A 27,046-nucleotide genomic window follows, 5' to 3' on the forward strand; every position below is an offset into this window, starting at 1 on the left:
AAGGACATTAATGCATGGTTAAATAACAATGAGTTATTCTTACAACTTGAGTGATAATTCTAATATTAATGTGTTAATCAGGAGCTGATTATATATGCAATGTTGCAATGTTTAGAAAACACTTGTTAAAAGTTAAAGGATTTCTGTAAATCCAGTGATCACTTGCTGTGTTTTACTCAGTCTTCAATGATAGTCACATGACCAGTGGCTGGTCTGTGTGTGCAATTCCACAAACCTGGAAGACCTTCTGAACGTATACAAGCAGGAAACGTTTTAGACGGAATTATGAATATTTGACTGCCATTGCGAGAATAACATCTAATCAATAAAAAAGTAACAGTAGTCTGAAAAAAACCCTGAAAAAAAACAAGAAAAAATAAAAACCACTATTATTGCGTCATCGTATAATATTAAACCATATGAAACAATGCCAAATTCTCCTCATAGTTTCTGTCTTCATTAATAATCCTGGCAAATATGTCGATGTAATGTTGAAGTGGTAGTGAGAATGAAGGGTCACTCAATGTTACCGAAGAAAACAATCAAATTTCAACAATGGTGGAAATTTTTTTCATTCATACAGACAGAAAACAAATGGAACTGAAACATGTTACAGGAACTTTTTTTATTGCAATAGCTCTATTGAAAGCAAAAAGAAAAAAAAGATAAATACAAACACTAAGCAATGCTCAAATGATTTGCCTGCTTTCACTCTCTTTTTCCCACCAGAGGAAAAAGGAAAGTCTATCAACTGCAGAAAAAAAAGCATCAGTATGTACACACATGGACACAACCATACAAAGTTTTATTCCTTTTTTGAATTTTCTCAGACTCCGTCGGACCTCCACACCTGAACTTTGCCATCGGTCAAGCTTAGACTTCAAAAACAATAGCGAACAGAAGACAAGTGTAGCAAAACATACTAATGAGGTTCGACAAATACACGAAAACTGACAAGGGGATGCACAAACTTCCCGTCTCTTTGACTTTGAAATGATGCCAAATGAAATAATTGCCTTTCATAAAACATTCCAAAAGAAAAGATCTGAGCTATTAAAACAAAGACAAACAATTTTGGGGAAAAAAACAAAAACATTAATGCTGTACCACTGCACATCTGTACTAATCAATGAAAATCATGGCAAAAAGCAGTCAGCTTGATCACATACATTAGCAAAAGGCTGATATCAAATACATTTATGTGGCTGATTTAAAGCTTTTATGTTCAAAAATAATTTGTTTCAGTGTAACTCTTAGAGATCATTCTCACAATTACAAATGTTATGCTAACATTAGCCAGAAAAAGACTAACCTGTACCCTTTTTTTAATGCCAATGTCCCATTTACCACATCGAGGCGATTTGGGGTTTTAGATATAGTTTTGGACATTGAGCAAAACCTTGTTTTCGCAGAACCACAGCTGAGCTTTAAATGGCCAATCTGTGCTAGTTAAGACTTGCTTTGGTAAATCCACGAGGAATGAATCCTTTTACCAGACGACAAAATTCACTTTCGTACCATTGACAGAATAACAAAGACCGTACACAGTTTTTTCTTTTTCTTTGTCACGACAAGTTTCACATTTGATTTTGTCTTTTAAAACAATGTGTAGCAACAGGGAAATGTTAAAACAAAGGAAGGCTGTACCTAAAGTGTGAACCAGAAGGAGTAGTGTGTGCGTGTCACTCCTTGGAAAAAAATATTAGAAATCAGTTCGATGAACTGTACCATTTCTTCACTTCCTGAAAGAACAGCCCGATCAAAACAGGACATACCGCAATACTGAGGGAAGAGTATCATGGAACAAAGAGCAGCTGATTGGTAATACTAAAATATTGAATATAATTCATTATAAATAAAACATTAATGAAATGTTGAGGCTGTTTTAATGTTGTCTATTGAAGGAGATCCTACGATCTTGCCAACAGCATGCATAAAGGTTTACACAGACAGAATTGGGCTTTCGTACCTTCGTGTTGTGCTGTTTGTTCACCAAGTTGAAGAGGAGCTCCCCTTACAGTTCATTCACTGTGGGTACCAAAACATAACTCGAGAACTAATTTATATTTATTGGGATGATATAAAATCACCAACTCTGTGCTCATCCGAGTGTCATTTTAGCAACGGCAGCAGGGGAGTCCCAGAATAGACCCTTCCTCTTTTCGTCCCTCTCTACAGCACACATGGCAAAGAGGAGATGATGCTGGTCAAAAATAAAGTACGGGAACAGATACGAAAAGGCTAAGTTTGGGCTGCGCCACATGCCAAAACGGCACGGTGAAAAACACCTGTGACCCTGCACTGGGTAAAGCACACTGAAACGCCATGACTAGCCTGACACTCACAGATACTGAAGAACAGTGTTGATAGTACAAAAGAGGAGGTTTCTACGGTCCAAAACTGAAGATGTGCGTGAAACGTTAAGTGAGAACCTAACGGAGACAGACATACGTAAAAAAAAGAAGAAAAGAAGACACTACTGCTGTACAGTCACATCCCATCTGCAGTCTGTACCATACCGATATACGTTCTCTCGGTTAAGCAAATGGTAAACATAAACACTAAAATCTGTAATTGCACCTGAAATCTTTATGGGAAATAAATACAATTTGTACATGCGCGTGATGCTTGTAAACAGCATGCACCGGTCTAAACCAGACTTGTGGATTATGGTGTCTTCGCAAGATGAACCTCCCTTTTTATGCAGCGGATAAAACATTGTGATACAAATCACAAAGCACTGAAACTCATACAAGACAGAACGTATGGACGTGCTCCGAGACGGCACGCGAACAAATAAAAATAACCATAAGAGTCCATTAAAACAAAACTCAGGATCCTCTTGCTGTGTCACAGGGTTGTGTGCTAGGGCTCGCACGCGATCCGGCATCTCTGCAGGAGCTTGATGGGACAGTCCTTAGTCTGTAGTGAGAAAAGAGAGAAAAGATTAACCCATGTATCAAGTGAAGATGGGATACCATCCCTACCCTTCAATTGGCTTTATGCACAACCGCACTACTTCCTGAACTTCAGGCAGCTCCTTTGTTTCCTGTCTGTCATTATTGGACAAACTGATTAATCCAGGTGTGTCCAATTATTGTTATTGGTCAGGCACACCTGGATTAATCAGTTTGTCCAATAATGGAAGACAGGAAACAAAGGAGCTGGCTAAAGTTCAGGAAGTAGAGCAGCTGTGCATAAAGCCCATTAATCGTATCACTCAGTGTATTGATGGTTCAGTCACGTGCCATATAGAGCGTTTAAAGGTTTAGTTCACCCCCAAACTACCTTATTTAAATCACCCGCACGTCATTTTTCGAAAAACAAATGATATTAAAACCAGAGATTTTGGTCACCCCATTGAAAAGTCCGTTCTTGCAGATCAAGCAAGCATGGTTGAGCTTCTGTTTACCATATTTGACGTGCTCTATGTGCAGCGTTCAATGTTTATATGTGAATAAAAGCCTAAATTAAATATGCTCATCATATAAAGCTATCGTGTCTCTTTGAAGACTTTGATTAAACTGCTTGTTTCATATGGATTACAATGTCTTTATGAACTTTTTAAAAGATTCAAAGTTGGTGGAATTTATCAATTAAGGGACAGAAATTGACCGTTCGCAAAGACCCGCCCCCTTTAGTTACTATCGTTTTGTCCGACACGCTACGCCACTCTAGCGCCACACCATGTTCTCACACAGTGAAAATACATTGCGGAGCAGAGAGGACACCGACAGACAGGACAGACCAGGTTACTTTTGATATTAAACAGTCTCACCTTTCAAATTTTGTCTTTTTTTTTTTAAGAAATATAAAACAATAAATACCGTTTTGTGGCTCTTTAATGTGATCAGATCGCTGTAGAGCCTCAGTTAAAGCTGCTCGTGAACCGATCATCTCTTCCTTCTAGTTCATTTATAGCATCAAATAAATGTTGAAGGAATGTTGTTTTAACCACGGAAATACGTCAATACACTCAGTTTTAAATTAAAATTCTCCCATGTTAATCTACTAACTCTCCTGACTGCTTTGTCGGACAAAATGGCGGATGGCGAAGTATGATTGGGCAGATCGCCTGTCAATCAAGCTCCCTGCGAAGGGTCAATTGATCAGATTAAAAAAACGTTGTAAGCAGAGCTATCCGTAACAAACCTCTTCTTTTAAATGTACTTGGAACGATCGGCCAGTTTGTCATGTTCGTTCATACATCAGTGTACAGTACCAGCTTGCGTATTGTAAGTGAGACCTTTATCTCATTCACATGACTATCTTTACATTTATCCTCTACCCAGTTTTACCAGGTCCTACCCGTCCCATCTAAGGATAACACCACGTGCCCTTCACCTGTCATTGCCGTGGGGTTGTACGTTGGCCTGCTTTGACCCTGGTGCACACAAACAGTGCCTTTGATAAAGGGCTTTGTCTGACCCAACAATGGTGGTGGGGGCACAATGCCACCGCTTTCAGAGCTCTCCGCACAGCGGTGTCTGGAGCGGCAGGAATGTGCCACTGGTTCATTGTTCAAGGGCAGGTCCGATGGGGTACCAAAGGTCCCAAGGTTCCTCCCGACCACATTGACAACCACAACCTGAGTTTACCAGGAGAGAAGCCACTAAAAACCCCATCTACTAGAGTCAGCATGGGTGTCGTCTTCGGTTTCTTACAAGTCTTCAAGTTTTGTTTAGGACAGACAGAAGTTGCCATCACTAGTGCCCACACACAAAGCAGAGCAAGATCAAGGAAACCAGTTTTAGAAGTTAAGAATGTCCAGTTTTGGTCGGCCAGATGTTACATATCAACCACCTTCATATAATCCAATATCTGATCCAGCCCAAGGCTCAACAAAAACATTGCTCAGTCAACATTTTTACAGGCCCCACCACAAAGGAATGCTAAAATGTTTAAATACCAATCCATTTTAATATTTGCTAAAATATATACACACTACAGTTTAAAAATCTTGGGTCAGTAATAGGTTTAATGTTTTTGAAAGAAGTGCTAATGCTCCCCAAAGCTGCATTTACTTGACCAAAAATACCATAAAAACAGTAATATTGGCAAATATTATTACCATTTAAAATAACAGAACAAAAACTAAAGAATTTAGAAAAAACATTCTGACTGATATGGTGCCCTAGATGGGTTCTAACACATTACCCAACACAACCACCTGCAGAAATCCTTTAGTACTGTATATCAGTTTTACTTTATCATTGCTGTTTTTTACTATATACCTTTCTAGTGCAGGATCACTGCTCCACCTATGGATGTGAAATTTTGTATTATGTATTGTAGAGAGTGAAGAAAGGTGAGAAGGACGAGGAGAAAGAGAGACAAATAAATACAACAGTAAAAAATACTAGGAAGACTTAGGGACTCCTTATCTAGATGCCTGTTTAAATCCATCCGAATCAGTCTAAGTGCATGGCATAAAAATCAATGAATGTAACCATTTCAGTGGCATCGCATCATTGCCCCAAAGGGACAAGTGACAGATCGGTCAACTAGCCCCGGGCCAGTCTTATTGTTGAGTCCTGCATGCCCTAAAGAGAGAATGTCAGCTTTCAGCTGCCAATAGTTTTCAGTTTTTCCTGCCTTGGAGCAAACCACAATGCAGTTTGCCAGGGAATATGGCACTAACCAGTGTTGCCAGATTGGGCGGGTAAAAATTGGTTTGGGCAGGTGGACAAAATTTGGGCTGGTTTGGGGTCAGTTCAGCAGTTTTCAAACATCTAATTTTTATAGTCTAATTGGTTAATAAACAAAACTCAAGTTTGCATGTACTCCATAAAATCGGTCATCGTGACGTTACTTTACACAGGCCAACCGTAGAGTCAGCTGGCGTTGATGTCTCAGGCGAGCATACACACTAGCCAATCAGCAGGCAGACGTGATATTTCATGACTGATGGGTTTTTAGCGTGATAACTTGTAGCTGTTAATAATATTTAAGTAATTGCTATGCCAAAGTGGCATAAATACACAGCAAGTTATATCTAGTAAAGAGTGAGAGAGTGACCTAACTCTCCAAACGTGGATTACACCTGTGGTAGGAGATGCCTCGAAGGCTTTTTATAAAGAGGCCTATAACTAACTCTGAGAGCACAGTTGACTGACTTAATTGAAATCAAATATGGGACAACTCCTGTCCATCGTCATGTGCACACTGATCAGGACATCTGCGACTTTTAAACCGTCTAGATTGTACTCTACTCGTCCCCAACAGCTGCTGAAAGAGTTGTGTCAACGATTAGTCCATTTTGACTGTGCCAAGTTCTGCGTGATGTTCTACAATATGTACTTACTGAAAGAAGTTCTGTCTGAAGTTAAAATGCCGTTTTGACAGTTTCCACCTAGACATTTTAATATTTGCTAATTCTCTTTAATGTATTTGCCCTGTTTTGATCCGTTTTCCTGGGAATTAGATTTATTTTTATTTTATTTTGTCATCATTGTTTTCTTTTAAGGATATAAAAATGGTGCTTATCAACCTTAATTAACATAGCAATGAAAATCTATCAAATTATTTTGGCAGTTAAAGTTTTGGGTGGGTTTTAGTGAGCTTTCGGGCTGGGAATCATTGGCCCAATCTGGCAACACCGGCACTAACAACTTGAAAAATGAAACCCAAATTATACAAGGGAGTGAGGAAAGTAAGTCAAATAGGTTTTTGGAGCTGGGAACTAGTTGCATCTTTCACAGATCATTTGCTTTAAAATCTACCCACCATTGTCAATCTAAATTCCACTGATGCTCTTTTCCATACAATAAAAAAAAAAATGTATCATTGGCTGTCACTGGTGCCTCCTCAAAAAAAAAAAAAAAAAATTCAAAGACAGAAAAGGAAGCCAACATGTAGTTACCCCTACTCCTGCAAACAAACCGAAAAACCAATGTTTAATATGAGCCTGTCCAGTTTGGGTCATTGATGTGTTATATATTAACCACCTTCGTGGAATCAAAGAGATCCAATTCAGTCGTCCTCTGTCCTAAAAAGTGAACTGCAGCACAAGACCATCTGCGTCACTACATGAACACCAAACTCCATGTGCGTCACCACACACACACACACATCACAAGCATATCATAGTGTGATGCCACAGCAGGCCACCGCTATAAGTGGAACAATGACCAAACCACTGCTGCCTCCCTTTAATTCCTGGCCTATTTTAGGAGTTGTTCTGCCAGCCTACGACAGTGGGATTGCCCCTGACCCCGCGGGAGTCTCTTCTTTCACTAGTAGATGAACTTGTGAAAGGTGGCACTAACTCATACAGACGTCATTGGTCCAGAAGAACTGCGTTGGCACGGAGAGCAGATTTCTTTGTCATTAAGATCACCTTCGGTGTAGCGAGGTGCTCGGTTTCATTATGAAGAAAGGCGAATCCAAAAAGACAACAATTTGCTTATCAAGAAAGCAGCAGGGATGCTATATAAGCTCACAACAAATGTTGTATGCTGACTTGTTTCAAAAATAATTTGTCATTTTGCTTGCAGAGCAATTCACTATATGTCAGCTTCTGGAAGAAACGGATTCGCGAATGTCATTGTTGCACTCAAGAAGGATTCAGATGAATTTAAACGGGCATCTTAAGAGTCCCCACCACAATGCCTGTGTTGTCGTCTTTTATCTTTTAATGTTGAATTTATTTGTCTCTCTTTCTTGGCATTCTTCTCACCTTTCTTCTCTCTACATAATAAAAAAATGTCACATCCAAAGGTGGAGCAGCTTATAATCACTAAGTGATCCTGCACAAGAAAATTAGAAAGGTATACAGGTAAAATGACAATACAATACATTTTTACTTATAGCACATTTAAAAACAACTGGTGTTGACCAAAGTGCTTTACAAAAGCCAAGGAAACAAACAATAAGATAGAAAACAGTAAAGCAAAGTAAAGAACAATAAAATGGAAAACCTATGAACTAAGGTAAAATATTGAAAAAAGATAAGATTTCAAAGTGGATTTAAAAATGGACTATTCCATAACTTAGGGCCAATGACCGCAAAAGCACAATCACCCCTATTTTGTAGTCTAGTTCTAGGAACAGATAGTAGATCAGAGTCCCCCGATCTGAGTGATCTTGACTGTGAGGGCGGATGTAATAGTTCAGATAGGTATTGTGGAGCCTGGTTCTGCAAAAACAAATAACAAAACTAGAAAATCAATTCTGTATTTAACCAGTAGCCAATGAAGCGAGATCAAAACCGGATTGTGTTCACTTTTACACTTCTCTTTGAGGAGCCGTGCTGCAGCAATTTGAGCTAATTGCATGCGTGTGATACACATCTGAGGGGCACCAATATATAAAGAGTTACAATAATCGAATCGGGATGTTACAAAAGCATGCATAGCAGTCTCAAAGTTCTTAGCAGACAAAAAGAGTTTAACCCTGGATAAAAGACAAAGATGATAAAAACAGGACTTAAAGGATACTTCCGGTATTTAACACCTTGAGTCTATATTGTAGTTTGTTTTGGATGAACAAGAGTGGTGGACAACATTTTTTTGACAATGGTTCCTCTCTCGAGTTTTTGACTATAAAAGAATTGGCCATGGACCCATTTAACATTGGAGTCAATGGGCATGTCCGAAAATGTCTTATTGCGCTTGATTGCAGTCAGCTTAAAAATAATATTGGGTTGACTAAAATGGGAAGACAGACAAAAAAGATTTCAAGGTTCACATCAAAACAAACAGTAAATCTATGAGAAGTTGACATTAATAAGGTGAGGAGAGAAAAAAACAACTTCTAATTAATTAGTCAATAGTTTTCAAATAAAGTCCAAAATGAATGAAATCCCAATAATTAGAAGGGGGGGGGGGGGGAATTGGGGTATAAATAAAATAAAATTAACACTTATTGAGCAAGGATGCATTAGATTAATCAAAAGTGACAGTAAAGATTCACAATGTTACAAAATATTTTTATTTCAACTAAATGGTGTTCTTTTGAACGCTTTATTTAAAGAATCCTGAAAAAAAAAGTATCCTAGTTTCCACAAAAAAATTAAGCAGCACAACCGTTTTCAACATTGATAATTATAAGAGATGTTTCTTGAGTAGTAAATCAGCATATTAGAATGATAGTAATGATGCTAAAAATTCAACTTTGACATCACAGGAATTAAATACATATTACATATTTAAAAAGTTGTTTTGAATGAATAATATTTCACAATACTGCATTTTTAACCAAATAAATGCAGCCTTGGTGAACATAAGACTTCTTTTAAAAAGAAATTTACCAACCTCAAACTTTTAAGCATATTGTTGATTATATGCAATTAACTTTGTGTCAAAAGATCAACTAATAGTGATTGTGAGCTTTGCAGGCAGATTATTTTATTAGGCTACATTGGTTGTTTGAAAGGAGGAACCAAGTGAGGGCAAACAATAAATTAATTAACCAATAAACCAAATAATTGGTTAAATAACCAATTATTTAACCAATAACTTATTTGGTTAAATAAACCAAAAAGCTTGTGTCCATGTGGTTAAATATGGAAGTTAGCACTGCATCCCACATTTTGTGGAACTTCAAAAAGAGAGCAACATACATTTACGGTTGAAATATGCATCAATAATACCTTGTTTCCTTTGCAAATAAAATACAATAAAGTGTATTCTAAGAATTCAACATTTGTGTCTAAAACTGAAAAATCAAAAATGCTGAAAGTTGTTGAATGTGAAAAAATACAGCAAAATAAAAAAAAATTAAAAAGCAAGACCTTTATCTCATTCACATGACTAGCTTTACATTCATCCTCTACCCAGTTTTACCATGTCCTACCCATCCCATCTAAGGCCCTGTTTACACGAGAACGCTCGCGGGTGAAAATGTACAAATATTTTTATCAGATGTGCCTTTCGTTTACACGGCGACGGCGTTTTTGGGGCTTAAAAACGCAAAAAATTTAAACCACCCTCCAGAGTGGAAATCTTAAAAACGCTCCACCATCGCGTTCCCGTCTAAAGGGTAAAAACGCAAAAGTATGCTAGACAAGGCGTCAGGTACGCGTTTACGTCACAGGCATGCACCAGTACAGGAAAATAACAAAACATTATCAAACTAAAATATAGCATTAATTTCATTGAAAAAAAAAAAAAAAAATATATATATATATATATATATATATATATATATATATATATATATATATATATATATATATATATATATATATATATATAGCAGCAGCTTTACCGTATTAAACATGAAAAACTGTCAGCGGCTCTTTCACTTTCAGTGCTTCACATTGCCACCTAGCCGCCTGGAGTGCACACAACACCGAATTTCACACACTTGTGCGTCACCATATGCACTCTGATTTCCTCCCCATAACGCTCGTCTAAACGCAGAATAAAAAGTGATAACGCAACGCCACTTCTGCGTTTTCTCTTCAGATCGTTTCCGTGTAAACATAGCTTAAGGATAACACCACGTGCCCTTCACCTGTCATTGCCATCTCTATCCTGTTACAGCTCTGGTGAGCAGTGGGGTTGTACGTTGGCCTGCTTTGACCCTGGTGCACACAAACAGTGCCTTTGATAAAGGGCTTTGTCTGACCCAACAATGGTGGTGGGGGCACAATGCCACCGCTTTCAGAGCTCTCCGCACAGCGGCGTCTGGAGCGGCAGGAATGTGCCACTGGTTCATTGTTCAAGGGCAGGTCCGATGGGGTACCAAAGGTCCCAGAGTTCCTCCTGACCACATTGACAACCACAACCTGACCACCACCTCTACCTGCACACAAGATTAAAGTGCCCATTTTTGGTAGGCCAAATGTTATTAACATATAACAAATATATTAACCACCTCCCTGGAATAGATCTGAGCTATCCATCTACTCAAACAGTCCTAAAAAGTGAATGGCATCTGCATGGGCACCAAACTCCATGCCAATCAGACATTACAATCAGCATGCCACTAGGGCTGAGCGATAACGATAATTATTGCAATATAATTGTTAAAACGATAACATTGCGTTTCATTATTGCGTTTATAGTTGATAAAAGGATAAAAAGAGTTCAGTAAATGTTCAATATAATGTTTATGAGCCAAAAAAGGGAACGAAACAGCGCTACTCGTTTGAACCGCGCCACACGAAACATTTATCCCCTCCCTTGGCTCAAAGTCAAACAGCAGCGCATCGTGAGCTTAATATACTAGCAGATACCATAGAAAAGAGTTACATTTTTCTATAGTAGTGAGGTGCTATATGCGTGGTTTTAACTATGGTTATGATCTAAATGTATGGAAGACCAATGGTTCATTTTAATAAAGCTCAAACAGTCCGAATATTTAAATTTTACCATATAAAAATTAGGTTGTTACAATTTACAGATGTTACATCCTAACTCAAACTACTACTACTGTCAACTCAAGCTACCGTCAAATGTCCATTTCTACGAGACATGTAATATGATTATTATTGCAGCCTGCAAACTGTGCCAAAGTCACAACACAAACCAGTTTCATGACTTGAAACAATTATCACCTGTTAGCAGAAGCAGAAACTAAGAAATTCATTTAAGACATTTATTTTGGATAAATACTGGAAAAGTGGAATACAGGAAAAATTACTGGAAAAGTGTAAAGAATTCAAAAGCGTGAAGTGTTGTCATTTTCTGACAATAAAAAGTGGTTTAAAATTACAATTAACTGCATGGTTTCAACAACTTTCACTTAGAATCACAAATCTGCCTTTAAACTTGAAATAATTAAAGATTTGACATTTAAGGTCCTTGCACACGGAGTCCGAAATTTTCGTATGCATTTTTTCATACTTGTCGTCATTCGGTGGCTCTAAATCGTCAAAACCCCTCTCTAAATGCTTAATGCAGATGCAGAAAAACGCAGTAAAATCAAACCCGATCCGATTTTTTTATGATGAACGAACATTTTCGGAGGCATAAACGTGATTGACAACGTGAGGTTGATTTATTTTTTAACGTGCAAAAATTTCGGACTCAGTGTGCAAGGACCTTTATGGTAATGATCATTGATATTGACTGATATCAAAACTTTTGTCATGATTATTTTTTTTGGCCATATCGTCCAGCCTTAGAGGTCTCAATGATCAAACCACTGCTGCTCCAGCCTATTTACGGTGCTGTTCTGCCAGCCAATGACAGTGAGATTTGTCCCGACCCTATGGGAGCCTCTTCTTTCACTAGTAGATGAACTTATGAAGGGTGGATGTCAATCGTCCAGTAGGACTGCACTGGCACAGAGAGCCGAATCATGTGATTAAGACACTGAAGCGCCTCTCCTTGACAGGAATGACCCACTAACACCAATCACAGCCAACCTGAATGTGACACACACACATACACACACACACACACACACACACACACAAATCACCTTCCAAACCACCTGTGGAAAGTTCTCTAAATGAAAACAGCTAAACTGCTGCAGGGCTCAGTTTTCACCATGGCGACTGGCCACATAATTCATGATACGAGAGAACAATGGGTGGGACTTAAGCTTGTCTAAGCCACCTATGCCAGGAAACAGTCTTAAAATAAGAGACAAGCAGGTAAATGAACAAAAGGTGGATGTATCTTTGCAATAAGTAACTATGTAATGTGCTAACGGTGTTGTCCATTAATGTACACTATTATTAAAAAGTTTTGGGGTGGGTATTTTTCTCTGTTTTTGAAAGAAGTCAATGCACCCCAAGGGCTGTGTTTATTGGATCAAAAAACAAACAGTAAAAACAGTGACATAACCGTAATATTGTGAAATTTTACTACAATTACAACTAGTTTTCTATTTGAAAATATGCAATTATGGCTAATCTGAATTTTCAGCGTCATTACTCAAAAAATCATTCAGATATGCGGATTTGCTGCTCAAGAAACATTTCGTATTAAAATGTCAAAAACTGTAATCATTGTTTTCAAGATAGTTTGATGAATAGAAAGTTCAGATAAGAATAAATAAGAAAGTTATTTAAAATAGAAGGCTTTTGTATCAAAATTACCTTTACTGTCAATTTTGATCAATTTAATGCATCCTTGCTGAATAAAAGTATTACATTTAATTTAAAAAAAATTTATTTCAAATGAATCCCTTGTCAATTACACAAAAAAAGCAATACTTCCAGTTATTATTAGCATGAACATTAATAAATCATTAGCATGAACATTAATAAATCATTTCCCATTAGGATTTTTTTGGGGCTAAACATGCATTCCTATTAAGTTACCAAATAAGTTACAAGATCAACTTGTATTTTGCTACACTGATGCATGTTACACACTGACTGAAGCTGAATCTATGTGAAGCGAGTGAGAGAGACAGATAAATATAGAGAGAGAGTGAAAAAGACACAGAGACAGGACAGATAATAAAGTTTGCCGCGCAGGGGTTTATGAGGTGGTTGCTAGGCAGGCTCTGATTCGCCTTTGATGTAACCAGAACACTCCGGATATTAAAATACAATAAACACTGGTCGAGTAAGTCATAAATACAATAATTAAGCAGGAAGAATCGGTGTGCGAGTGTGTGTGTGTGTGTTTGTGCATAAGACTCACAAGCTCAGCACACCATGTTCTGGACTAAAACATTCCTGTCATCTCTCAACCCTAATTTGGGTCCATAGGTTTTTAAAAAGCTCATGTGATAGCTAGTGTAGTACTCAACAGAACACCTCAACATGTGCCAAACACCATCACACACTGCAATCCACCGCTGCCTTATGCGCTCTAATTTACCCTCAACACATTGGCCAAATGTTTAAAAGCTTGATATACAAAGCTTAGGTGTGTTTATGCATGTCTATAGTTAAAGAAAGCATACATGGATCTACTGTTTGTGCACACAAACATGGGGTGAAGGTCTCTTTAGGGAGGGGAAACTTGTTTGCTTGTGTATAGGGTCAAAGTTTCAGTCTGTCTTCTTAACGTAGATCAGTAACTCAGTATACCAGTAAACTAATGGGGGTTGAACTCTAAAGGCTGATACGTGATCCACAATCACTGACAAACAATATTGGTCCACAGCAATACGTCACCTCAAAATCGGCCCCCCAAAACGGCATCTGATCATGGTCAGGTGAACCCAAAACAGCCTAATTATACAGGACTTCTTTAACACCGATCAGTCTCGTTCACCAGCTGATTTTCAAAATATGTTGTATTTTATATCCCTAGTATGAATAATCCATCTATCAAAAGAAAAAGAGCGTACACTTCTGTTCAATAGTTTCAGGTTGGTAAGATTTTTTTTTTATATCATGAAGTAAGTGTCACCAAGGCTTCATTTGTTTGATCAAAAACGCAGTAAAACAAAAATAGAGAAAAAATATTACCATTTAAAAAACTTTTACATTTGAATATAGTTGATATATGCAATTTATTCCTGTGATGGCAAAGCTGACTTTTCAGCATTATCCCAGTCTTCAGTGTCACATGATCCTTCAAAAAAACATAACGATGATTTGCTGCTCAACATTTCTAATTATTATCAATGTAATGTTGAAAAGCAGGTGCTGCTTAATATTTCTGTGAAAACCAGGATTATTTGATTACCGTAATATAGCTCTAAAGAACAGCATTATAAATGTCTATTTTGTTCAATGTAATGTGCCCTTTAAATTATTAAAAGGTTAAGTACTAATAAAAAATAAATAAATAAAAATCTTACTGACCCTAAGTTAAGTCATTTGCGGGATATAGAAAAATATTATATAATTTTTGCTGGTTGAAATCCCATTCTGACAAGAGTTTCTCTTATGTTTAGGCCATAGCAGATAGCCTACAAAGTGTCAAAGACCAAAAAAAAAGAAGATAAAAAGTCATTTTCTGTGTATAGTTGTGCTTTGTAAAGCATGAAAGGGATATGCGAGTTTGTGCGTGTTTGAACAGATTTTAACACAGGAAAAGGATCCTGTTACCTGTGGTCCTCATTTCCTGCAATAAGAGCAATACAGTTCAGCACATGCCATGGTCGTAAATAAGGTGGGCTCTCAAAATAACGCTGTAAATATAGGCATATGTGATGTACAGAAGGACATGATGCCTCTTGAGCAGGACTTTAGCCCAGCACAGCTCATTTCTCAACAGAGGAGAGATCTCCCGACACAAATCCACTTTATCATATACATGAAGCTTTTAGACTCTTTTTGCATCCAAAAGTTGCTCTCAGTAATTTTGCTCATATTAAAAACTTGTACAAAAAGAAAATGCATAGTACTCTCAAATAAAACTATGGTTAGCCTACTTCAATGAGAGAGACTATAGCCAGTTAAAGCAGTTTTATACTATATGGAGTGCGTCACTTCATGGGGTTCATATGCACATAATGATCTAAATAACTAATAATCTAAGTAACTCCACCACTAGTATCCATATTTTGACTCACATGACAAACTAATCCGCTAATAGCACATTTCAACAACGCCACCTGAAACTGTGCCCAATAAAGAAAATACTGTCCCTGTAATTACCGGTAAGTCCTATTAGAGAGTCAATCAAGTATGCTTTTCAAAATGGAATATACAATTCTACTGCTAAATCTGATCCAAATATGATCAATTCAGCTCACTGAAAAAAATTAAATAATGGATTCCTAGTAAACACTAAAATATAATAGTTAGTGTTGAACTTGTAACTATAACTTATTACCAGCCATGTATGCACATTGAGATCGAGCAGTCTTTACAGCTCCAGCAGCAATATAGCCAATATAAGCCATTTTCATAAAGGTTCACAAACAGACACCAACTAAAAATTACTATGGTATTTCCATGCTTTTAGACACAGAATCATGCAGGCATGTGATCAGCTAAAGACAAAAAAGAAGGAAACCCTTATCTTTGTTGACAAAAGATTTATAATCGATTTTCTTTATGAATTTGGGAAGATGGTTGGCGCATGTTGCATTCCCAACTGAAAATGATCATCTACTCAAACAGCACTTGCAGAGTAAAATTGACTGTAAACCGAAACTGAAAATTAACAGTGCGCTTTGGCTTTACACTGAAACATGCAGCGTGTCAGACTATATAAATATATAGCAATTTGACGGTTGCACTAAGCCATATCATATTCTCACAACCATGCAGTGTCAAAATTTCAATTATTAGGCACTAGTTAGGCAACTGGCGAGTAACACATTTCAATGCTGAATTTTATTCGCATTTGACGCTTTAAACACTGGCTAACATGCTATGGGTGTCACGCAGATGGCGCCGCAAGCTCATGCAGCGCTGTCAGAAGCAATACGTGCATGAAATCAAATAACATTGCCGTTTATTTAGTCATTGTTTAAGGCTATTTCGCAATTTCCAACATCGTAAGGTAACCAGCCACAAACAGGTTTTTTTTTTCACGCGGGTCAGTCATACTTTTCAGTTCGGAAAATACGGAAATATGTATAAATACGGGGGGAAAGAAATCACATCCCTGATCATGGTACTCATAAGTACGAGTATCATATGAATAACATCAATAATACAATACGATTAATATGATCTGATAGCTTCATTGTAACATGGTACCATTACAGAACATGTTTGCAAGAGGAATGAACAGAACGAGGCTTTAAACTGAAACACAGGCTAGGATCAGACAGACAAGACTACCGTACATTAGATATGCAGCAGAGACCAAAATAACCATTTTAAACATTTCTCCACTCAATTGGAGGATCTGACCATTTAGTACAGAACAAACTGGCCTGTTTACCTCGTGATGTGTGATAGTCCAAGAGTGAGCCCTGAAAAGCGCTATGTGTTGTGATTAAAACACATTCCTGTGTAGCTATGCATTTGCTAATTTACATTCCAACACTACAAAGAGCGCGCATACCCCATATTCAGACAGACCCTGGTACCAGCACAGCCAAAACATTGCCTTATTAACATACCAGTGCCACAGTCAGTTGACCTGCCCACAACAGGTCAGAATCAAATGCATTTATTGTACTTGAGTTAAGGTGCTGCAAGCAATTTTAGCAATTTCACCAAGTTGCACCATTTTGTTAACTTCAACAAACTCCTTCCAAAACATCTCGTTAAACCTTGTACAATGTTTTTAGAGTGTTTCTTATTGTCAAACATGGGGCAGGCCACTTCCTTGACTATTTTTTTGCTGTTTGCCCATGTGTAGAGCTGTCACAGAGACAGGTGCCCATTCAAAGATATGTGTCAGGTGGTATGGACATTGAATGCATTCTGCATTTTAAAACAGCGCTACAGTACCTTAAACAGCTTAAACCACCAATAATAAGAACGATGGCTAAGGTATTTGAATTTATTTGGTCAGAGGCTGATTTGATGCTGTGGTTGAGCATTCCTCAGCACTACTCGAGTGGCTAAATTATGAAAGAAATTCAGAGATGGAGAGACAGAAATACTAGACAGACAGAAAGGGGGAAAGAAAGACTAATCAAGAGAGAAAGTCTGGGAGTTCTCAAGTACCCTGGCCAGGGCTCAACAATATAAGAACTTCACGCGCATTGAAGGTTTGCACATGTGGAAAATTATTTGAGTGAAGGCTATCTGTGCAAGTGAAAAACTTGGTGTTTTCCCTCACAAACTGAAGTGGGGTGAGATCATTCAGAGCAGCCGTGTTTAAAAACCGATTCAGCTAACTTTGAGTTCTTAACCCAAGCGCAGAGTCATGACCATGATACAGCAGAATCAGGAGCATTTCCCCCGAGACAAGAGAGGCAGTGCCTCTTCCACACTCTTCCAAAAAATCCACAGTACAAAAATCCACAAAGACAATGAAAATATGATGAAATAATGACAGTAAAAAAAAAAATCTATATATAAATCACAAATTTTTCTAAAGTGACACTGTCGAACAGCAACACCAACAATTAAAGTTACCGCAAGAGGAAGTGCTTCTCTGAGCTCATTGAGTTTTAAAGGTGCAGTATGTGAGATTGACAGCTAGCGGTTGAAATGGGTACTGCAGTCCAAATTCCTCCAGCCCCTTCCTGCTCAGACTCGACGCTCACGCGGGTTGCCAGATTGAGGACACGCAACAGGAACGAGCGTAATTTACAATGGAATGCGAGGAGACTTACACACTGTTACACAACTGGAGTTGACATTGATTTATGATGAGTTGGAATCGCGTTTTAATATGTTCCCGTTCATAGAGATTTTTAGATGGGTGCGGAGGCTTTTTAGGTCGGGCAGAATCTGCGGTCTTTAACCCAGTTTGTTTGCTGGCTTCCATGGCTGCAATATGCTGTGTTTTCCGCCAACTAGCAACCTGTGGCGGCAAAATACTATTGGGTAAATTGGCTAACAGCGGTATCGCACAGACCAAAACAAAAACAGATATTGACACGGAACGCACATTTCAAAAGTAAAACAACAGGCTGTAGAAGTGTTTTTCATAAAAAACAATGTGTGAACTATTATGGTATTATTATTATGCTAGTACAGTCAAAAACTTACAGACAGCACCTTTACCAGACCACCTAGCCTAAGTCATGTATATGTATAATAACAGAGAATTTCTGTGCTGAAAATCATACTTCCGGGTTGCAACACGTTTCGGCTGGTTTTTTTCTATCGTAGATCTAATGACGTAGACCAGAGTGGAACTCCTTATATGAGCATTGCTCTCGGAAAAGCGCGTTCACGCACACGTCGACCAGAGGAGAGAAAGACCGCGCTTCATCGACGCGCTACTACCGGAAATCATCATCAGCAGCGCTAAATAGGAATGGTTGATGTCAAGAATGTCTCCAAAAAAGTGTGTTTTGGGATGTGAGGGAAAGTTTACCTTGTTCAGCTTCCCAAAGAACCCAGTGTTACTGGAACAGTGGATGCAGTTTGTATGTTGTGGATGCTCCCGCTTGACTCTATATCTCCGCCCACGCCCAGAATCAAGGACCTCGGCTTTTTCCGGATAGAATCGGAAAGCTGTATTTTTATTTTATAAATATGATGAAACTAAAGACTTTTTGGAGATATGAAGGAAGCACTATTACTCTATAGGTACTCAAGATTAACATGAGATTGACTGAAACTAAGTATTTTACCCCCCCTTTAAATAATGCTGTTAATGGGAAGACTAAAATAAAATAAAGTATAATACTCACGCACTTAAGATATCAAAATCATCTTGGCGAAATGAACATCTCTGTGTCTGTGAGCAATGTTTAGCTTTGATGACAGATGATCCAAAAATAAGCCGAACAAATAAAAAAGCAGCAAATAAAATATTCCATCTGTTCTTATACTGTGTTATTCTTATACTTTTTAATGTTGGGTAAATGTAACAATGCTTAATTGCTTGATTAGATTTAAACTTGGTTTTAAAAAAAATAGAACATTATTGTTCTATTGTAGAACGTTAACGCAAAATAGAAGCGTATTGATTTTTTATGATAGTGTAAGTAATGAAAAATATATATTAGGGCTGTCAAAAGATTAATCGCATCCAAAATAAAAGTTTGTGTTTGCATAATAGATGTGTGTGTACTGTGTATAATTATTATGTATAAATACACAAACATTCATGTATATATTTAAGAAATATTTGCATTTATATACTGTATATAGGCCTTTATACATTTACATAATTTATATATAGCCTAAATATTTTATATATAAATAACCAATTTTTCTTAAATATATACATGATTGTGTGTTATATATATATATATATAATTATACACAGTACACACACATATATTATGTAAACACAAACTTTTATTTTGGATGCGATTAATCACGATTAATCTTTTGACAGCCCTAATATATATATTTAACCTGGAAAATTTGCCAATATTACTTGTAACTGGAACATGAATTTACATGAAATAACACTGTGGACTTTGCCGCCTCATTTAAGAACACCACTGCACGCCAAAGAGAAAATAGTACTTTGGCACTGAATGATTTCCACATTCACATACCATTGTACTCCAAGGTACTTCAAAGAATAACATGGCACTACTGTGGTACAATAAAGTTAAAAAATACTGAAAAAGAGTTAAATAATACTGGTGAAAAAGAGCAGAGCGTGCACGAGTGATAGAGAGATTAAGAGGAAGACAACTGGCTGGACTGAATACTAGTTTCTCCAGGTGGAGGAACACAGCAGGCTTAAGAACAACATTTTTCGACACTGATGCATTTCCTGCAGCACATGTCTCATGCTGCAAAATGCTGAGACTATTAGCCTACATCAAAGAAACCAGTGGATGAGCCAACAAAACATGCACAAGCTTGAAACATGAAACTGTACAACATGTTTGGTACCAACACCTGGCACCAATAGAGCAGCGGTCCACAAACTGAGGTCTGCAAACCATTGGTGGTGCTAAAGGATTGTAGCCAGCAGCACTAATAATAATAATAACGTCAAGACACAAGAACCAACACTGCAAGTGACTTAATTCATCAACTCTGAATTCATCAAAAATGAACGAACTGGTTGTGTTAACAATTTTACAGTAAAGCAAGGCTCGCAAGTAGTTGAAAATGGGGGGAGGGGGGTCATATCCTACTTTGTAATATCCATGACTCCTATAAACAGTATCCATGACTAGCAAGTAGACAAAATCAACTAACACACACAAACAATATCACAGCAAGTACTTATCATACAAAAATCCAGTAAAGTATAGTAACCACCCAGACCAACATGTACTATGGACACAGGTAAAAAGGTTTGGAATTATGTAGTTTATGCTGGTCTTTAATATGCTGGCAGGCATGTACAGACACAATGAACATGCAGGCCACACAGAGATAATGTAATCCATATATGAACCTGAGGTTCACTTTTGAGATGATATGCTAACTTTTGAAAGACAACATAAATGGTCACATTATAGCTATAAATAAATGGGATAGATAGATGGAGAGATTAATAGTGTATATCAAACAACATTAGCTAAATTAAAATTATGAAGTGTGTGTTTCAATGTAAATTAATAAGATGTACTGAGACAACTACAAGTAAACCATCTGCATGTCAAACTCCCTGTATAACATTTAACGGTTTCGTCTGAGCACTAACCAACATTGACTCAATGGTGTGAGTTTAGGTGGGGACAACCTGTTTGTTTAAAGTTATGGCAGATGGAAACCTATTTGGTGTTTATGTGAAATTAGCTTGCAACAATTAGTGGAGACTATTAGCATAGTAGCCTACCTGCAGTGCCCCCAAAAGCATGCCAGTGTATTTCGAATCCTTCAGCCAATGACATACCATGCATTACGCTTAATGTCAAGTACAGGGATTGTGCAAATGATAAACTTATTTTAAACCTCTCGAGTGTAAGAAGACCCGAAAGAGAACTCAATTCGGAGCAGCACAGACAGTATGCAAACACTGAATTATGTTCTCCTCCTTGTCTATTTGTGCTTGAATAGACACATGCAAAATTATGCCAAAATGCCCATCTTTCTTCCTAGGCATACTATACATTTCCAGACAGGTGTGTCTGCTGAGGCAAGTTGAAGCTAAACTCTGCAGTACAGTGGCCATACAAGACTGAGTTTGGACACCCCTGGCTTATGTGAACTAAACAATTGAGAAAGAAAACAGATGCGTATCATTATATAGGATTTGTGCCTAATATTCCTGCTGCAGTCTGTGGCAATGTTCAACAAATCAATCAACAAAATACAAAGAAAATCACTTTTGTAGCTTTAACAAAGATTAATTATTTTTAATTTATGCAGTAAAGACTAAGCAGGGTTACCTAGTATTTTACATTTGATTTTTCAATGTATGTACCTGAATACTGTTAGATTTACCTGAAAAACATAAAGCACTGTTATTTTCTTTGTATCTTTGTTCTATTGTATTTATCTATGCTTGTAATTTGTTAATTATTTTCTACGCAGATTCTACTCCAATATTTATTTATAATCATTCTGGAATGATTCATTCTTCCCAAATAGAGCTATTCAAGTAATGTTTTCATATCGCAGAAAAACAAACTATTACAATGTCAGGTTTTTTTTTTTCAATATCATGCTGCCCTAGTTGGCTGTCAATGCTGCCTGAAAATAAAGTTTCCTGTGTACTATCATCACCCGAGTCATGCATCCACAAAAGTGCTGTTTGCCAAAGAAAATAAAAGGTATGAGAAAAAGAGAGAGGGTGAGATGCTAGAAAGTTATCAGAAGCTTTAAACCAACCTTTTTCTCTCACACACACACATCCATCTCTGCTTCAACTACGATAAACAAATGAGTCATCTAGGGCTTGCTGAGAACACTGACTCACTGCATTCTCTCACTCCCCCTGCTGCAACACACACTCAGCCAAGTACAGCAGTCCCTAAACAAAGTGGATATTAAACAAAAAGAAACATTTTGGGCAAATGAGTTAGAGAACGCAACAGGAAGGAGATGGCGAGAAGAGGGGGGCCATTACAATAAAGTTGTTTTGTATAGTTTGTCCAAAAATGACAAATTATATCATTTACTCACCCTTATGTCATTCCAAACCTCTACGCCTTACTTTCTTCTGTTACACACTCAAAAAAGATATTTTGAAGACTGTTTTGCCCATACAATTAAAGTCAACAGGGTCCAAACAACATCGGACTTTTAATTGTATGGAGAATTTTTTTATTTCTTGACTATAGTTTGTGTTCCACCGAAGAAAGAAACTCATACTGGTTTGGAACGACACAAGGGTTTTTGGGTAAACTAACCCTTTTAATTTACTAAAAAATATTTTTATAGATCATAATGCAGCATAGATGGAAAGCCTGTTCATAAAAGAATGAGACATGATTTTAAGAGACATGACTGTCAAGAAAAACAATTAGAGTCAAATCAAAGATTGCTAACCTTTAGACACTGCTGTAAACTCCTCAGATTTCATTAAATCTATGCTGGCATAGGCACCGTTCTCAGGGGGAGGAGCGCTGGAGGATGGCAAGGGAAGCGCATCGTGAGCGTTCCCAGGCCGGAGATCATCTCTCAGGTCTAGGGCGATGTAGTTCAGGCCATTCTGTTGTTCCACAGTTATAGTCCTTGCAGACCTCACAGAGGGGGAATTTGCTCTATCTGATGTGGTTCCCAGCATTACATCACTACTGGATGTCATACTATCAATCCAAACACAGTCAAAATTTTGTCCCTTGTGGCGGCCCAGCTGCTGAGCCCCAACATTGCTAGGTACGGTGCCATTGGTGTCCGAGCCACTTCCACCTGACGCTCCCGGAGATGTGACAAAGGTCTCCGAACTGTGTCTCCGCCTGCCCTGGGGATCAGCGCGGACAACTTTGGGCTCAGTCGGGGGGCTGAAGGGGAAAAACTGTTGCTCCAGAACACACAGGTGCTCAAGCATGGCTGTAGGGCTCTTCGACTCATCCTCAGGCCCAAAAGACATTTCTGTGTAGTCGTCAGGCTTACCCACCATGAGCCCGCTGCAGTGGGAGGATGAGGAGGGCCGGATATATGAAGGAGGATTCCAGGGGGCAACCAGAGAGGGCCGTGGGGACCGACTCTTAGGTGGAAGTCCAGCCACCTCGACAGTCATGTAGTCCTGCGGCAGAGGGGACTTACGCTGCTCCCGGTTGATACTGAGGGTTGATGGAGAACCTTCAGCAGACAACGGGCAGGCAGTATAGGTAGGCCGATCCCCAAATTCAATATTCATGTATTCTCCAGGGCTGGAAGGCCGCACTGCCGCTTCACATGCTCTCAGAGAGCCGTGACTTCGCCTTCCTAGGGGCAGACGGTTCGGCCGAACGGCACGGCGGTCCGTGAAGCTATTATGCTGAGAGGAATCAGAAGGTGGGCACCTGCTACTGCGATCTGGGGTGGCTGTGGGGGAGATGTAGACTGGTTTCGCTGGGGAACTCATAGGGACATAATCATCATGCTCAGCCTGGTCTCTGGATGGCGCTTTGTATGAGCGAGGGAGAGAGAAATATGGACTGTAGGACTTGGGGACACCAGGAGTGGTCAAGGCATAATAATTCTCTGTGGAAACCTTTTGAGCATTAGCTGTGGAGCTGCTCTGAGACATATCCATGTATTCTGCATTCTTGGGGCAGTCAGAGGCTCTCTGTGCCCTGCTAATGTCAGGGCTGGAGGGGAGGGGGGAGTCAGCAGCCCCACTCCTACCTGGGAGCATCATCATATAGCCTTGAGAGTCTGTGTGCTGGGGAACATTTAAAGCAGACCTTTGGATTTGTGGAGAGGCAGAGAGGAAGATATTTGGTTGCATAGGCATGTAGTCTGCATCACTAGTGGAGGGCAGCACACCTACCATCATGGGCATGTACCCATCATCCTTAGGAGCGTCAGCAGGCCGTAGGCTGGGGGGCCGGTCCTGGCTGTGTTCAGAACTGGAGCTGTAGTCAGAGCAGAGGGAGGAGGAGGTAGAGACAGTCTGGGCACTGCCGCTCCAAGAGCTACTCTCAGCCACAGCCTCGTCCAGCGAGAAGGTGGTCTGGGTCATCTTTTGATAAACAGCTACTCCAGCAGAACTAGCAGCCCCAACCTGCCTGGAGAAGGAGGCCGTCCGCCTCCTTAAAGACCCCGGGCGTGAATCTTCATCAGCACTCTCATCTCGGGTCGCCTCAGCCGCGCTCGTTCCGAACACGTCACGATTCCAGCCCATAGCCATGTAGTCATTGAGGCAGTGCTCCTCACGGATGGGTGGTGTGTTTCCCAGGGAGTCGGGGGTGTTGCTGCGTACTCTGAAGTAGCGGAAGTCTCCGGGGCTGGAGCCATACTCATCAGATGAGTTGAAACCTCCATCGCTTGGGGATCCACAAATGGATGCGCTGGAGGGGCGGGTGATGGTGTCTGACACAGAGCCATGCCCGCTGCTGCTAGACATGCTGATCGGACTGGTGGTTGAAGGGAAGTGTGACACTGGCAGCGAGGCTGAACGAGCATGATAAGTGGAGCCCGGTGGAGCACGAATGTAGCGGCCCCCGGCCCCACTGCTACTTTCCTGCCGGCTCAGGTTAGCACGGGCTGTGTTGAGATGAATAAGGCTACCTGTCACAGAGCGAAAGGGACGGTTCATTGTGCTCTCTCCCTCGCTGGAGGTGCGGAATCGGTATCCGTTCGCTCCACTGCTTTTCTTGCTAGATTGAGTGCCCACCACAGACTCGGTCCGAGACCGCCGCTGGAGCCCTGTCTGGCTGGGCGGCAGATTGCCCAAATGTCGCCGCGTGGTGATAAACCCCATTGGGTTGGTGCCAGAAGACTGGCTTTTGCTTCTAGGCCTGAACTCAGTAAATGCCTTCAGCGCCTTCATGGTCTCTAAAATTGTCTCATGCATGTTTTGAGCCACCACAGAATCATCCACCTGCATCCAAACCTCCCCAGGTCCTATAGAAGAAGAGCGGCCAACCTCAATAAAAAAGAAGCTCTCCGAATGGCCACAGCGTCTGATATTCATCAGCTGCAAGTTCACGCAAGGCGTCTCAGAGTTCAGCTTCACCAGGTGGATGCTCTTGGCAGAGAGACAGAGCCTATACACGCCAGTTAGATTCTTTGTCTGGCCCAAGCCCTTTGGTTTAACATTCACCTGCCACACTTCCTTAAAGTCAGTCCCTGGGGTCACAGTACCGTATCCATCGTCAATCTCTTCCGCGTCCAGGTGGCCCCTCTTCCCCTCACTCATAAGCTCGCTGAGCGCCTGGTACCACTCCTCCTGCTCCTGCTCATTCTCAGCAACAATCGCAAAGTATTCATCCTTAGTATACAGAGCAATGAGATGTTTATTCTTTGAATCTGCCCTTTTATTCACAGTGAAACACTGGTAGAGATAGATCACTCTTTTGGGGGGAGAGGCGCCAGCTGAGGCGGCGGCAGCGGCGCTCGAGCGCAGGGTGTTTCGGAATTTCTTCTCGCTGTCATAGTATTCCAGTCTGCTCGGCCCCAGTTGACTCGACCCCCGCAAGACGAAGAACCTCTTATGGCCGTGTTTCTGCTTTCTCAGATAACCGCACTTCCTAATTTCGTCAGACACAGCAGAGCTGGTGTTCACAGCTGGGGAAGCTGAGGTAGCGTGTGTGTTGCTCACAGCAGAGTCCTCGTACGCCCGGTTAAACGGGGACGTTGATCCTTTCCTCGCCGGTGATTCCAGGTGCTGTTGATGTTGATCACTCGGTTGATGAAAAGCAGCGCCGCCGACATCCAGTACGGAAGGGGGTTCCCCGACAGAGATGTCGCCGTTCGCCGTTGCAGGTTTACCGTTAGTCCCGATAGCCCGCTGTTGCGTTCCCAGCATCAACATAGCGGCTTTGCCTTCTTGGTAGTTAGCGAAATTTGCCATCAGATAGGAGATTAAAGGTCACTTTACCTCATACTTATAGACCGAGACCCCATGTTTGTTTGGGGGAAACCGTGTCTCAAACGGCGCGCTGAAGTCTTTTCAGTGTTGAGCTTCTCTCGGCCACCACATGAAAAGCAGATATCCCAGTCAATGCTCCTAGAACTCAATGCCAGCAACTGCAACATGACCACATTTACCCGATCTATTATCGGTAGATCCTCCTAGCGGGCTACCAATCTGCTCCTCGCGCCCTGTGTGTACACTACGGAGCACAGCACAAACAACACATGACTCGTGCGTCATTCGCTTGTGGGTGGGAGGAGGCGCCCGATTGAGCAAAACGTGTGATTGAAAGCTGCTACGACCAATCACGCTGGACCTTTTCGATTATACGTCAATGTTACTGGCCAATGGCTTCACTCGGAGTTTCATTGAACTGGCAAAGTCACGTCTGATGATTGATAGAGTTTTGTCCAATGATTTGATGCAAAGCAGTTTGCGTCATAGGATATCGAGCGTTCATTGGCTAAAGCGTTTAGCTGAAAGACCATCCGTCCTATCACAGGCGTTTTCATGGTTCCCTTGTCGTCGGTGTTGTTTATCCCTTTCGTAATGCGTATCACTTGCTAGTTTTCTACTTACTGCAGCTGATTGTCTAATTACTTTTGTTACGTGTTTGCCAAACACCAATGAATACATCCTTTTATCCCATTATTATTGTATTTTATCGGGGATTGGTATTTTCAAGACAAGAAGTGCGGATTTGTAATGTAACTTGCAAGCCACTCGTGTTACAT

At 39.9% G+C, this 27,046-nt stretch overlaps 1 protein-coding gene across 1 annotated transcript; it reads right to left on the bottom strand.

Annotated features, from left to right (window-relative positions):
- Positions 1–606: 606 nt before the first annotated feature.
- irs4b (insulin receptor substrate 4b) lies at positions 607–26,560 on the bottom strand. Its single transcript, XM_079590196.1, has 2 exons — positions 22,796–26,560; positions 607–2,922 (listed from the first exon to the last, which is right to left on the bottom strand). The coding sequence occupies exons 1-2, from the start codon at positions 26,247–26,249 to the stop codon at positions 2,918–2,920; spliced, it is 3,459 nt and encodes a 1,152-aa protein (XP_079446322.1). The 5' UTR covers positions 26,250–26,560; the 3' UTR covers positions 607–2,917.
- Between the last annotated feature and the right edge of the window lie 486 nt (positions 26,561–27,046).

This window comes from Phoxinus phoxinus (genome assembly GCF_949152265.1).
Source record: "Phoxinus phoxinus genome assembly, chromosome: 2".
Taxonomy (NCBI): domain Eukaryota; kingdom Metazoa; phylum Chordata; class Actinopteri; order Cypriniformes; family Leuciscidae; genus Phoxinus; species Phoxinus phoxinus.